Source organism: Tachysurus fulvidraco, chromosome 17 (genome assembly GCF_022655615.1).
Source record: "Tachysurus fulvidraco isolate hzauxx_2018 chromosome 17, HZAU_PFXX_2.0, whole genome shotgun sequence".
In the NCBI taxonomy this organism is placed as follows: domain Eukaryota; kingdom Metazoa; phylum Chordata; class Actinopteri; order Siluriformes; family Bagridae; genus Tachysurus; species Tachysurus fulvidraco.
In genome coordinates this window covers 21,016,294-21,031,183 of record NC_062534.1, presented here as the reverse complement: position 1 = coordinate 21,031,183, position 14,890 = coordinate 21,016,294, and the positions used below count along the sequence as shown (strand labels likewise).

The window sequence follows — 14,890 nt, the reverse complement described above, 5'->3', positions numbered from 1 at the left end:
CAGTGTCGATTTCTTTATTGCATCAAATGCAATTTTATAATACATAGAGCACAAGATACATGTAGTCATGAGAACAGTTTGGGTAAAAAAAAAAAAACAAACAAAAAAAAAACAGTATTTCAGGTTTCTTAAGGTTTATTTGTACTCATTTAGTGAATGAGTTTGATATGTGAAGCTTTCAAAACCCTTCATGTTGATACTGAATGGAATGACTCTTTGGGGACGCTTTGGGGAATCGGCATGGTTTATGTATCTGCGAGCTGTGTGTTGGCCAGAACGACCTTCTCTCCTGGTTTAAATGCAGGCATGCCGAGATACGGACAGCTGGCACAGCGGAAAGCGTCTCCTAAATAGCACTGAGACAAAAAAGAACAATTACTGACGTGAATAACGAAAGAAGGAACGGAACAATTTAGTGGATTAAGGAGGGAAAGAGACTGAACGTGACTCGACCGAGCCGACACTTACGTTTCCGCAGGCTGATTTCGCCTGACTTGCTTTCTGAGCCGCTTTGCTCTCCTGCTCCTGCTCCAGCTCCTCGGCGAGGCCGCACGTGCTACGCGTACAGACACGACCGGCAAATTACAGTAATTACAGGATGGCAGATGATTTCCAAGTTCATAAACAATCATTTGGGTGCATTAACTTGAAGCTTGAGTGTTTGAGTCAGAGACAGAGAGAGAGAGAAAGAGACAGACAGAGAGGGGGTTGGAGAGAGACAGACAGAGAGAGCTACAGACAGATAGAGAGGAGAGAGCAGACAGAGAGCGAGACAGACAGACAGAGAAAGAAAAAGAGAGAGAGGAGACAGACAGAGAGAGAGAGAGAGAGAGAGATTTGCTAATCATCTTCAAGTGTTCTCACCAGTTCTTGCAGGCTTTCTTCTTCGTTCCTGTTTCTCCACATGAGGACGCTCTGAGTGAAGCCGGGTCAGGTTTCTTCAGGTCTTCGGCATCCAGGAGTGTGTCAGAGTCCACCAAGTCCTATTCAAACCATATTTTATGTGTATATGTTTTACAATTTTATGCAGTGTAAGAATTCACACTTAATTTCATTCTACCCTGTGCAATGACAATAAAGACCCTATCCATATAACCACCCACCTATTCATCCTACTATCTATCCATCTACCCATCCATCTATCCTCCCATCCATCCATCACATGACCCTTATTCTCTCTGCTTTATTTTACTGATATTTCTCTTCTGTATTGTATTCACTAGACTACTGCAGCAGTATCCCATAACACAGAGCCTGTTATTGTGTAACCTGTACTTACGACGTCATCGTCGTCTATGTCGTTAGCTGAAAGAGTCCACAGTTTGGCGGCACCTGGATCGAGAGCCGGCTTTTCTGTAAAACGAGTGAGATCATGTTTAACGCTCAGCTCTGTGGTACAGTGACACTGTCGAGCTTTGGGTGTGAGATTATTTGTACTGCTGAAGTATAAACCCAGACACTGTCCTACATGTTGACCGCCAACTCGTGACAGACAAGGGACAAACCCCGGGCGGGTCACTGGATACATTTTTCACCTACAGATTAGCACGAGATGAGTCTGGATACTGTTTGTTGATTTCTGGTTGCCATGACAACCAGGCTGTGTATTATTTCCATTACAAATATATTCAGTCATTCATGTGTAAGTATCGGGCATGTAGTCTTTCCGGAGCTGATCCGCTCGGAAACTATCACAGCTTGATTGCATAAGTATAGACACCCCTCCTAACTAATATTTTGTGGAAGCAGCTTTTGCCTTTATTACAGCGACGAGTCTTTATGAATAAGTCTATTTCGATTCATATCACACATCTAGACTTCAAATTGCGAGGGAATATCCTGCTCATGGCTCTTTTTAGAGGTGTGGCAGGATTTATTTATTTATTTAAAATATTCCCGATAATTACATTTTTTTTTCTCTGGACTAATGTTTGTTGGAATATTGCGTTAAAGATGCAGTATTTGTTGCTGCGAGTCTGTGTGTGTGTGTGTGTGTGTGTGTGTGAATGTATTATAGTGTATATATAAGTCGCGAGTGTTGCATTTGTAAAGACTGACCTGTTTTTTTGGCGAAGGACAGTTTGATCTGAGATGACGATCCGACCTCATAGTTAGGTTTGCAAGCTGTTATCCGCACCCTAGACAGAGATTTGCCCTGGACATCTGTGAGCTGCTTCAGAGCCTCAGAGCTCAGGGCTTCACTCTTCACCTACAGAATTCACCACAAAGTACTTAAAGGTGCGATGTACGATGTTTGAAATCCAATGTTGACATCTGAAATCAGCAAAACAAACACACCCCTAACCCAAATGGGTGTCACCTCTGTTTTGATAGCTCCGCCCCACACATACATACATAACCCAGGCAACTATTATGGCGGAACCTGTTGGGGCAGCTGGCCGAGGGGATATTTTTATCAGTAAATGAACTCGATGAGTAATACTATGGTAATACAAATGTGTTTTTGTAGTACTGTGTGTTGTACCGTGAAATGTTTTGCTCCGTTTCACGCGGAAGACGACGTTCGACACCTAGAACCCGAGGCAGAGGTAAAGGCAGATATCCGCCATGTCAATCTTTCAATCACTTTCTGCTAATGTCAGACATGTGCACTGAACTCTCTCTCCGCCGCATATTGAGAAGACACGCCCCTTTTTGCTCATTGGCTACACGTTTGTTTTGTTAGTCGGCCCGACTCGGTTTTCTGAAGCAGTTCTTAAACGTCATGCACCCCACCTTTAACCACAATTCTCATAACGATATGGATGTAACAGATACGTTTAAAGCAGCCAAAGATTCAATATAATCTATAGTGCGTTATCATTAGTGCAAAATATGGGAGACACTTTTATCACAGCAATTTGATAACAAATACAATTTAACTATGACTGAATACAATGGGATTGGAACCATTTATAGATGGGGAACATCCACAAAACGTGTTAATTCCTTCCCGTGCTACTGGTGGAGAATATTAATCAACATGATCTGACCTTATATGAGCTATAGTATAGTGCTGAGGTATTAAGAACAACAACAACAACCATAAATATAGCTGCAAGCAGCGATTCTGGGGTAAAGCCGATCAGATGTGCTCAGAATATGTCGCTGATGAACCATACCAAGTTTCGTAGTGATATGGCATCGCATTCGCAAAATACTGGACTTAACGTGAAAATCTCGTGGCCACTAGGTGGCGCTGTCACGAAACGTTGCAAAATGTCTATGTGTGTCTGTGTGTGTCTGAAAGTGTGTGAGTTTGAGTGTGTGTGTGTGTGTGTGTCTGTGTGTGTGAGTGTGTGTGTGTGAGAGTTTGAGTGTGTGTGTGTGTGCGTGTGTGAGAGTTTGAGTGTGTGTGTGTGTGTGAGTTTGAGTGTGTGTCACTGTGGTGCTGATTCTGATATTAGCACCCAATATTTGCAGCCATATTGAAGATACAGCCTCACGATGAACATAATTGGACATTTGGACTGTTGGTGGCGCTAGAGGGTTTGAGCTAGACACACCAAAGTTGCTATAGTAACTTATAAGACTGGCCTCTACATGCGTGCCAAATTACATAACTTTCCTACGTACGGTTCTATGGGCTGCCATTGAAGTCAATGGCAGCCCATAGACCCGTACGTAGGAAAGTTATGTGATTGAATTCAATGGCAGAAGAGGAAGAATAATAATAAGAAGAAAACCGACAATAACAATAGGTGTCTACACCCCTTTGGGGCTTGACCCCCAATAATAATAATAATAATAATAATAATAATAATCATCATCATCATCATAATAACAATCATCCTTAAAATCAATTCTGTATTAAACAGGAAGGCAGAGATGGAATGTGGACAAATTTGTCCCTTACGTCCCTAGTCGAGGCATCAGGCACACAGTAAACTAGAATTAATGAACAGGGTTCTCACCTCTGTGACGGAAACAAGGCCAGATAGTTTGAGTGCTGACATGAGCTTCACGGTCGTCCTGAATCCGTTCACCTCCTCAGAACCTGCGGATACGTTTTAATGAAGTTTGTTTATTATTTAATGTTTATTCTTTCATTCTAAAGAAGATGGAGATGCAATGGTCTTTTTTTTTACTTTTAAAAAAAAAAAAAAAAAAACAGGCCAGGTCAGGAGGTCAAGTGTTATTGTTAAATAAATACACACATCACTCAGGAAACACAGTCGAACCTGATACAGGCTCCTCCAGCACCAGCTTCCCGTCGGGTTTCAGGACACGGGCCATCTCGACCAGCATCTCCGAGCTGTGGACCAAAGCAGTGTCAGGTAGAAGCTGGGACAAAACCCAGTCGTAAGTCGAAGCCGAACGGGATGCTGGAACAGGAAGGAAAGATGTTTAACCCTCAGGGTCTGTAGGGTTCAGCGATATAACGTTAAGCTCCTTACAAATGACTTTGGTTTTCGGAGATATCAAAATTCCCTCTTTTTTTTAAACATAAACAAAGTCTGATTGAACGGAGCTGAAACGATGTGTTGAATTTTAAAATGGTAATTAAAACTTTGTGGAGATTTTCCCTCGTTCTTTGTTAAATAAATGAAGTTTATTGTAAAACACTATAAACCGTGAAGCTACCAACATAAATCGGACGTAGTAACTCACCCATCTGGAGCCTTTGTATGTTCTCAAGGGACACCAGGTCCTGACCACCAACCACAGAGCCGACAGCCTCAACATATTCCTTCAAAGCTGCAGGAGAGGACGGGTGGGTCCATACCACCAACACTTTATCTCCCTGTTTCAGTCCCAGATCTGCCATGACCACCTGCTGACAAAACCAGTTATTATATTACTGATTAATACAACACAGCGATAGAGAATGAGTCATTCAGTCAGCTACATAGAAACATTCTTTTTTTAAGTAGTATATACAGTGTGTCCCAAAAGTCTCCGTACACAAAGGACTATGGAAACCAGCACCAAGTCGATGATGCCTGAGATGCTTTTTTTTTTCTTTTCTCTCGACGTCCACCTCTCGGTTGGTGCAGGACACTTTCAGTCGATATGAATTTATTAATAAGGTGTCATATGTACTTGCTATGTTTCTTTAAGTTCACTAAAACCTTGCTTCAGCTTCTCCCCCATGTACTGAGACTTTTCTGACATCCCGTATATTTCATACTCTTTCAAAAGTATTTGAAAAGTTTGAGTCAAATTATAGAAAAAAAAAACATGGAGAAGTTCAATAAACAGTGGATATAAAGTCTACAGTCTCCTGTTAAAAAAACAGGGTTTTGTGACCGATCATAGCAGTTTCTGTTTCCACCTTTAATTCCTTCCTACTTTAAAACAGCAACCGAAATAATTTAAAGTGAAATAAAAATAAGAAATGTTTTAGGAAGAAATACAAGAAAAAAAATCATACAATAGCCTGGCTGTTATCCTTTTTTTTTTTTTTTTTTTTTTGCCCAATCCTATCTAAAATCCCACTCCCCATATCATGATGCTGCCACCACCAATCTTCACTGTGGGCATGTGCCATGTTCTCTGGGTGATAAGCTAGTGTTTTTGTAATTTGTAAAATCCTGTCTTCGTCCCATCAGACCATAACTCATTTTACCACATGGTTTGAGAGATTTAAATGTTCTTGTTTGGTTCTTTTTTTTCCTGAAAAAGAGGTTCCACCTAGCTGCCCTACCCCATAACCCAGACATGTGAAGAATATGCAAGAATCTTGTCACAGGTATAGTGACTACTACTTTTTGTAAATTTCTTGGTAATGTCACTGTGGTACCCCATTTTCTCCACTTGTTGATGATGGCCTTCACAGTGTTCCAGGGTGCATCTAATGTTTTAGAAATTTGTTAATACCCCTCTCCAAATTGATACCTTTCAACAAGGAGATCTCTTAAATGCTTTGGAAGCTCTTTGTGCCCCATGGTTTAAGCATTCGGATGAAACCAAGAAGATGGGGACGTGTGGTAGACTAGTGGTTAAGGTGTCGGGTTACCAATCGGAAGGTTGTGAGTTTGATCCAAGTCCACCAAGCTGCCACTGTTGGGCCCCTCAACAAGGCCCTTAACCCTCAATTGTAATATATATTAGACAACGTAAGTCGCTCTCCCTCTTATTTTCTTTATCTGCGCTCTCTCTCTCTCTCTCTCTCTCTCTCTCTCTCACATTTCTTGCGCTCACTGAAATTGAGGACCGTCGTCCTTTTTAATGAAAGTATTTTCTGATCCAGAGCCGTCCTCGTCCCCACTGAGACGTGCCATCCATTCTGCTGCCATCCTCAGATTTACCGATGACACTAAAGTTCACCAGAACACACGGCCTCCGTCCGACTACGAACGCCAGCAGACCCAGAATTCAGGAACGAGACATGCCTATTGCTCCACAGAGAAAACCGGTTCATCTGATGCTCAGCATAATGAACCGCAGTCTAACACCAGGGTAGAAAGTCCACTCACTACGCAGCAAGTCTCCTGAACTGTACATCACACCTCATACTATAACATGTTGTACAACTCAGTGTAGGTTTATGCCTGCATCTCACAATTAAGTTAAATCGGATATAAAGGCGTCTGTCAAATGCTGGAAATGTAAATGTAAGAGCTGAAAAAAATCCTGCACCAACAGCTGATCTTTATTATGAGTTCTTCATCAGTAACAGCAACTATAATTACTTTTAAACATTTGTACAGTCACATGTCCTATTTCCTAAAGGGCTGTAAACACTTTCACTGTCAGGTTACTGTATCGTTTGTCTCTACTTTTAACATAAATTGTGTGATTTTCCACATCATAAAATCTTACAAGCACAAGGTTGAGTAGTCTTTTGATATCCACTGTACATTCAGTCTTTATTTACTCACTCGACTTCCTTTAACATCTCTCTGTGTTTATAAAGTTGTCTCTTTAATTCAGAGTCTAATTGGAGTGATCGGATCTTTGTGTCGAAAACAAAACAATAACAAAAAGACTCGTTAAAACGACGTTTTAAAACATGACATTTATATCAATGCGATTACTTCTTAAATATATAAATATATATAAGTATATAAATAAAAACAGAGCTGAAATACTTACTAATATACTGAAGTCTCCGGACGTGAGATTCAACTTTGTCGTCGCTGCTATCCACTTACTCGGGCGTCGCCATATGATGACGTTTCCTTCGCTAGCATTAGCACGCTAGTCGGTTTCAGAATAAATTTTCAGCTTTTTTTTAAAAATGCTGATTTAATTAAGCGGCATTTTAACTAACCGTTTAAAACACAATACGCAAATATATATATGTGTGTGTATATACAATATATTCTGATATTTCCAACGAATGTTTAACTTCATTTTTAATTTCTGTCGATGCTAGTGTTCGGTTAGCATTCGGAGTCGCGTGGTAATGACGTCACCGATGCTAACGTTGTTATGCTAACGGAACAGCTCCCAGTCCACTAGCGATATGGCGGCATTGGTTCGAGGCCTACGCGCTGGAAGAGGCTTGCTGGGTCTCGGCAGCGGTAAGCTGGGCCTAGTGAGCTGCTCTCTGTGTTGCTGTTTGGTATTTTAATACTTTATGCCTACTTTAATGTTTATCTTCTGCATGTTTCATGTGATATCTTTGTCCTGTTACACATTACAAGGTGACCCTAAAGTCTGAGTCAATAAAGTAAATAAAGTTAAACTAGTTCTTACATCAGCAGCTATAAAGTAATCTGGCATGCAACTGCAATACTTTTATCTTTTATTTATATATGTATGTATGTATGTGTGTGTGTGTGTGTGTGTGTGTGTGTGTGTGTGTGTGTGTGTGTGTGTGTAAAGAAAGTAATGTGCATTGGAGATCTCTTGAAGTTAATCTTGAGAAAGTTTCTATTGGAAACATAAAGTGTCTTTTGTACAATGTGAACCTTTTAGTTGGAAACATTGAAACATTTTCTTTATCTGTGCTCTCTCTCTCTCTCTCTCTCTCTCTCTCTCTCTCTCCTTATTTTCTTTATCTGCACACTCTCTCAGCTTTCTCTCTCTCTCTCCCCCTTTATTTTCTTCATCTGCACACACTCTCCGCTTTCATGCTCTCTCTCTCCTCTCTATAATTTTTTACACTCACTGAAATTGAGAACTGTCATCCTTTTTAATGAGAGTATTTTCTATGTATTTGCAGCAGTGGTCCAGAGCCGTCCTCGTCCCCAGTACAGCGCACTGAGACGCGCCATCCATTCTGCTGCCGTCCTCAGATTTACAGATGACGCTAAAGTTCACCAGAACACACGGCCTCCATCCGACTACGAACGCCAGCAGACCCAGAATTCAGGAACGAGTCAGGCGTATTGCTCCACAGAGAAAACCGGTTCATCTGATGCTCAGCAGGAAGAACCGCAGTCTAACACCAGGTTAGAAAGTCCACTCACTACGCAGCAAGTCTCCTGAACTGTACATCACACCTCATACTATAACACGGTGATGTATAACTCGGTGTAGGTTTACGGCTATATCTCACAATTAAGTTAAAAATAATTGAATAAAATTAAACCATATCTACTGTATTGCTGTCTGTATTTAAGTATACGTGCATTCATGCATGTTAATAATTAAATTAAAACAATTATGCACATTTGCCAGTACCTAAATAAGGCAACACACACACTTCATGCTGAAAAATAAATGTCTATCCAGCAAATAAATAAAATAACACATCTACAAATAAATTAATTAAATAAAATGTCAATAAACAAACAGGATACATTTACAGAAACAAACCAGCCAATAAATTAATTAAATTTCATCACACACCTAAAAATAAATAAATAAATAAATAAAACAAATAAAGCGGTTTAGAAAATAAATCAAACCTACCAGTAAATAAAATAAAAAATTGCACACCTGTAAATAACCAAATTAAAAAGAAAGTGTTTTTTGTGCTCATATATAAAGTGTAAATCACAATATCTTTGTAATTATTATTATATAATAATCCATTAATATTTAAATGGATAAAGCGTGTCATTGTTTGTGAAAGTCATACATCAGCGTGATCACAGGCTCAGTAGGAGATGCAGATTTTTTAGGCTTTGTTACTGGTTTGTTCATTTGCATATGAGGTTAATGTCCGTGTTCCTGTTGTCCTCGCTGTGTCAGTTATCAGGATCAGGGTGGTGAGCAGGCAGAGGATTATGAGACTGAGGAGCAGCTGCAGTCTCGTATCCTGACCGCTGCGCTGGAGTTCGTCCCTGAACACGGCTGGACTCTGGAGGCCATCGCTGCTGGAGCAGAGGTGTGGAGAATCGAGGATGTAATGATGTAATTGGTGTAAAGAGGGTTCTCGTGTAACCTTTTGTCATTTTTGCTGTCATTCAGACTCTCGGCCTGTCGGCTGCCTCAGCTGGGATGTTTAATAACGGCGCAGGAGACTTGGTGCTACATTTCATCAGCCAGTGCAACGCTCAGCTCGTGGACATTCTGGCAGAGCAGAATAATCAGGTCCAGCTCGGACATGCAGAGTAAGCGTCCCTGAGCAATTCTAGCATTTGTTGTAGACTCTGATTTTAACAGGACTAATCAGGAATATATTATATAGCAACTATGAGGTTCCTGCAAAGACTTGCCATGGCAGCCTATCGGAATCAGACCTAGTAGAATAGAATGGGGCCACATATACATTACAGCACAGTGGAATTCTTTTCTTCACATACTCCAACTGAGGAGGTTGGGCTCAGAGTGCATGGGCAGCTATGATACCTCCCTGGAGCAGGGAGGGTTGAGGGCCTTGCTCAAGGGCCCAGCAGTGGCAGCTTGGCTGTGCTGGGGCTTGAACCCCGATTCTCTGATCAACAACCTAGAGCCTTAACCAGTTGTGCCACCCTAGTACAATATTCTGCTATATGATCAGCATTAAATGAACAAAGCTGTTTGTTAGTTTTGTGGACGACGAGGCCAGGAAGCATCGCTTACCAGGAAATTACCAGCAGACTTCTGAGAAAGTGACATGCGAGTGTAGCACAGACATTGTTTTGTCAGTGAGCCTCATTTATCAGTTATTTATTAGTTTGGAAATTGAGGCAGAATTTTTTTTTACCAGCTTTCTGTTTGTTTTATTTAAGTCAAGTCCACCTGCAAATTAAGAACCAAGTGACGCACACGATGCTCCGTAAAGGGCAAAACTCAGTTGAGTAAACCTGCTAACACTAATATAACAACTGAATAGTGAAAGAGAGCGTTCTAAATGCTGTTCCAGTTGGGGTGCCAATACTTTTGTATATTTTAGTAAATAAATTATTTTCATTAAATCATTTGTGTGCATGTGTGTGTGAGAGATCTTTTTTTTTAACGAGGTACTGATTTCTTTTCAGAAAGAAGACGACGGCAGAGTTTCTGAGGGACGCAGTCGAGACACGCCTCCGGATGCTGATTCCGTACATCGACACTTGGCCACAGGTGATAGAGCCGTGTAGCCATACACGTGTATAAATATTGTAATAAGAATGAGGTGAGTAAAACGAGAGCCTGTCTGTTTCATGTGCGACTCTGTAGGCCATGAGTACACTGCTGCTTCCTCACAACATCCCAGACAGTCTGAAGCACCTCTCTACCATGGTGGATGACATCTGGTACTACGCAGGAGATCGCTCCACAGACGTGAGTGTCTCCTGATAACTCTCATCTATCCTCCCTCCCTCCCTCTGTGGCTCTTTCTTTCATTCTTTAATTCTCCTGCTCTTTTCTCTCTCTCTCTCTCTCTCTCTCTCTCTCTCTCTCTCTCTCTCTCTCTCTCTCTCTCTCTCTCTATTTCTTTCTCTTTATTTTCTCCCCCTCCTTATTTTCTCTTATTTTCTCACTCTCTTATTTCTCTCTCTCTCTCTCTCTCTTCCCCTTTATGTTCTCTCTCTCCTCTCTATCACTTCTTGTGCACTCTGTCTCTCGCCTTATTTTCTTTATCTGCACACTCTCCTTTCTCTCACTTTATTCCCCCATCTCTTCCTATTCTCTCTCTCTCTCTCTCTCTCTCTCTCTCTCTCTCTCTCTCTCTCTCTCTCTCCACTGTTAATAAATGTTTGAGAACATTAGTCTTATGGCTTTTCTCCTCCTGGTCTTGTAGCTAAACTGGTACACGCGACGTGCAGCATTAACAGGAATCTTCAACACCACAGAGCTTGTGATGCTACAGGACTCATCCCCTGACTTCGAGCAGACTTGGACTTTCCTCAGCAACCGTATCCAGGATGTGGTGAACGTAGCCAACACGGCTAAACAGGTACAGAGGACGTTACGGCCTGAGGATGTTGAACTCGGTTTCTCTAATCAGACTGTTTTTTCTCACTCAGGCTGTGTTGTTGCAGGTGCAGATGACAGGAGAGGCAGTAGTCCAGGGGCTGATGGGTGCTGCAGTCACGGTTAGTGCACTCAATTACATTCACAGCTACTTAAGGTCTTATGCTAAATTGCATAATTGCACCCCTAGTCAAATTGCTGGTATAGTTGCTGTAACTTTTCTCATTTAAAAATAATGTGTGTAATATGACCAAACTATTCCATAACACTCCTATGACATAAGGGACACTTTACATATTAAATAGCTCATTTGCTCACGTTTTGGTAATCAACTAACTTCTCTGTACTGTATGTCGGTTCCAAAATCTCACAAAAATGAATTAATCTGATGAGTAGAGAGATGAATAAAATCAACACGCCAAGACTGACCGAGATGATGTTTTTTTTTCACTGCAGCTGAAGAACCTCACAGGGTTGAACCAGAGACGATAAACCAGCCTCCGGTCCTGCATTTCATCTGGTGTCACGCTCTGTAACCACCATCAGAGTCTGAACGTTCAACACTCTGCTCATTCTCCATTGTGAGGATCGCTTAAGACACTTTGCTGTTATTTTGAATGTAGTTTAGTCGAGGAGATTAAATCATGCGCTTCAGTCACATTTAAACAGTGCTCAAGCTCTCATGTCTGACTGATCTGTACAGTTATCTGTAAAGTTAACAGCTTTACACTGCTTTGAGAAACGGTGCTTCAGAACACAACGATGGGCTTTTGATTCAGTGTTGTATATTAAGGTTATTCAGCTCTGAATCAGACCACTACCTTTGTTTTTGCTCCCTGTATAAATGTTTAAAGCAAAATAAAAATATATTGTACTTGAAATTAAAAGTTTTCATGAAAAATTGCGGCTCATTCGGGTTTCTTGACATCTGCGATTTTTTTTATTTCACAGCGTCTTTGTGGAAGTTGTAAACAGAGTAAATTTGGTTTGTCAGTAGCCATAAAATCTTGTAAGGGAAAATATAAATAAATGAAAACCATTTATTCCCTTATAGTGCTTTTTAATGATCTTTGCCTAATGCCTTTTCTCATTTTATACTGAATGTGAAAGAAGTCCCTCTCTGGTTCAGATGGTTTGTAGTAGTAAAGAGTGGATTCTTAGTAAAAAAAAAAAAAAAAAAAAACATTTAATAAATAAATAAATGGGGAAGAAAATTAAGTAAAAAAAAAAAATACATTTAAAAAATAATAATAATAAATATATATTTCTCTTAATAGATATTTTGTTCAATATTAATAAAATATGAATAAAAGAATTCCCTGAAGGTGACGTTTAAAATTAACCATAAAATGAATCATAAAAATCTCTAATCAGATGGAAACCGCTAAATATTTTGTATCTTGATATTGAATTTTTAAAACATTATATAAATAAAAATAATGTTAAATTTGATTGATTATTTATTTATATCACATCGTATAAGACACCTGTCCGTATTTATCCACAGCACGCTTTTAGCCTTTTATGCTAACAGGAAATTCTCTGTAGTATTAACCCGGAAATGATCCTATCGTGCCATCATTTGGCAGAAAAGCGGCGGTGATTGTTGTTGTGTGGAATTTAAACTGCGTTTATTTTGTTTTTAGCTCCTAAATAGATGTTTAATTATTGCTGAAGATGCCGTACGCCAACCAGCCGACAGTGAAAATCACAGAGTTGACGGACGAAAATGTGAAGTTTGTAATTGAGAACACGGACCTAGCGTGAGTGCTAAAGCTAAAGCTGCTAGCATAATGACAACAATAACAATAATAAATAAATGTTTAAACTACCGAATATTTAACTTTTCACACGTTATGGATAATATTATGGATAATATTTTTGGATCAGTGTACAAATTATTAGCCCGAAATTTCACCAAAACTGAAGGAGAGAATTTATTCCTAATGGTAGAATCTGATTGGCCAGAAGGTCCTGGTTAATTTTTTTTAATTAACATTATTATATGTTAATTAACAGCAAGTCTGAAGGTAGTTTCGACTCCAAGCGTTTTACTCTTATTAGCTTCAAGACAGAGTAAAAATAAGCGAACGAGATGCTGTAGGGATGTGGTAGACTATTGTTTAATGTGTTTTACTACTGACCAGAAGGTCATGAGCTCGAATCACAGGTCCACCAGGCTATAGGAATGTGGTAGCTCTGTGTTATGGTTTTGGACTACTGACCAGAAGGTCATGAGTTCAAATCCCAGGTCCATCAGGCTATAGGGATGTGGTAGACTAGTCGTTAAGGTGTTGGACTACTGACCAGAAGGTCATGAGTTCAAATCCCAGGTCCACCAAGGTGCCACTTCTGGGCCCTCGACCTTCAATTACTCAGTTGTATAAACTGAAATAAATTGTAAGTCACTATGGATAAGGGTGTCTGCTAAAAGGCGTAAATGTTAGTCTTTTGCTTCACTGAATTTTTTTCGTTTAATTGCTTTAAAGTAGGGTTTGGTGGTAGTGTAGTGGTTAATGCTTTGGAACAATGATCGGAAAGGTTCGAATCCCAGGTCCACAAAGCTGCCACTGCTCGGCTCCTAAGCAACGCCCTTGACCTTCTATTGCTCAGGAGTATAAAATGAGGGTAATTGTAATTCGCTTTAGATAAGGGCATCTGCCAAATAACAAAGTGAATGTACTGTTGCTAATATGGTCTAATGTAATGTTTAGAGGAACTTGTGGATGTTCAACACTAAATGTAGCTACATATAAAAATGGTACATTAGTTTCAGATTAATTTCCTAAAACTGCAAGTCCTTTATTCCTTTACACATGTAATACTTTATGAGGGGATGTTAATTATCTTTTTTTTTCCCCAGTTCTAATAAAACTGCATTTCTTTTTAAACAGAGTTGCCAACTCTATCAGGCGAGTGTTTATGTCCGAGGTTCCAACTATCGGTGAGTGTCTTCACGTTACTTTATAAACCTAAACGTTATTTAAAAAAGGACTCTAACACGTTTCACTGTTTTCATGTCTGTAGCAATCGACTGGGTTCAGATCGACGCCAATTCTTCAGTTCTTCATGATGAGTTCATCGCACACAGAGTGGGTGTGTGTCTGTCTGCGCTTCAAGTCTTTTCCTCGTCCTGAAGCTTTCATCGTGATCCTGTGCACCATGTGTATGAGACTGAATGATGTCATGCTGTGTTTTTTTTATTGTTTTTTTTATTTTATTTAGGGCTCATACCGCTGACCAGTGATGACATTGTAGACAAAATGCAGTATTCAAGGGTGAGTTTATTAGATGGTTTAATCGTATTCGGATTAACTTGATGGCTAGATGTGATTAGATTCAGGAAGTAGTAATAAAAATAACAGATGTCCTGTTTCTCTGGATACGTTGTGTACATTTCTGACCAACATATTTAGCAGCTGTAGAAACGTCTACTGTGTCAGTGTAGTGCAGACTTTATACATCTTTACTACCGTTTCTCTGTTAGGACTGCACGTGTGATGATTTCTGTCCAGAGTGCTCAGTGGAACTCACACTGGACGTGAGATGTACGGAAGATCAGACACGTCACGTGACTTCACGGGATTTACTGTCTAATAACCCTCGAGTTATCCCTGTGAGTCACACTAACCTGTATATCACACACACACACACACACACACACACACACACA

General features: G+C 40.1%; 3 protein-coding genes across 5 annotated transcripts in view; 2 read left to right on the top strand and 1 right to left on the bottom strand.

Moving 5' to 3' along the window:
* Positions 1-7,183, bottom strand: ciapin1 (cytokine induced apoptosis inhibitor 1). Of its 3 annotated transcripts, none has more exons than XM_027135943.2 (9): positions 7,039-7,183; positions 4,612-4,777; positions 4,182-4,325; positions 3,915-3,997; positions 2,059-2,209; positions 1,280-1,353; positions 865-983; positions 469-556; positions 1-356 (listed from the first exon to the last, which is right to left on the bottom strand). In XM_027135943.2, the coding sequence occupies exons 2-9, from the start codon at positions 4,766-4,768 to the stop codon at positions 246-248; spliced, it is 927 nt and encodes a 308-aa protein (XP_026991744.1). In that variant the 5' UTR covers positions 4,769-4,777; positions 7,039-7,183; the 3' UTR covers positions 1-245. The 3 variants fall into 3 exon arrangements, with proteins under 3 accessions (XP_026991744.1, XP_026991745.1, XP_026991746.1); XM_027135944.2 differs by having other exon boundaries at positions 4,612-4,774; positions 7,039-7,175; XM_027135945.2 differs by having other exon boundaries at positions 4,612-4,787; positions 7,039-7,150.
* A 128-nt stretch (positions 7,184-7,311) lies between these two features.
* Positions 7,312-12,118, top strand: coq9 (coenzyme Q9 homolog (S. cerevisiae)). The gene is made up of 9 exons (XM_047802550.1): positions 7,312-7,469; positions 8,114-8,342; positions 9,088-9,223; positions 9,307-9,449; positions 10,299-10,383; positions 10,480-10,584; positions 11,045-11,200; positions 11,286-11,339; positions 11,674-12,118. The coding sequence occupies exons 1-9, from the start codon at positions 7,412-7,414 to the stop codon at positions 11,707-11,709; spliced, it is 1,002 nt and encodes a 333-aa protein (XP_047658506.1). The 5' UTR covers positions 7,312-7,411; the 3' UTR covers positions 11,710-12,118.
* A 645-nt stretch (positions 12,119-12,763) lies between these two features.
* Positions 12,764-14,890, top strand: part of polr2c (RNA polymerase II subunit C) — a 4,211-nt gene continuing 2,084 nt past the window's right edge. Inside the window, exons 1-5 of the mRNA XM_027135617.2 lie at positions 12,764-12,980; positions 14,112-14,161; positions 14,245-14,313; positions 14,443-14,495; positions 14,705-14,833. Coding sequence (XP_026991418.1) covers positions 12,895-12,980; positions 14,112-14,161; positions 14,245-14,313; positions 14,443-14,495; positions 14,705-14,833 — 387 coding nt within the window. The 5' untranslated portion in view covers positions 12,764-12,894. The remainder of the gene's footprint in view (positions 12,981-14,111; positions 14,162-14,244; positions 14,314-14,442; positions 14,496-14,704; positions 14,834-14,890) is intronic.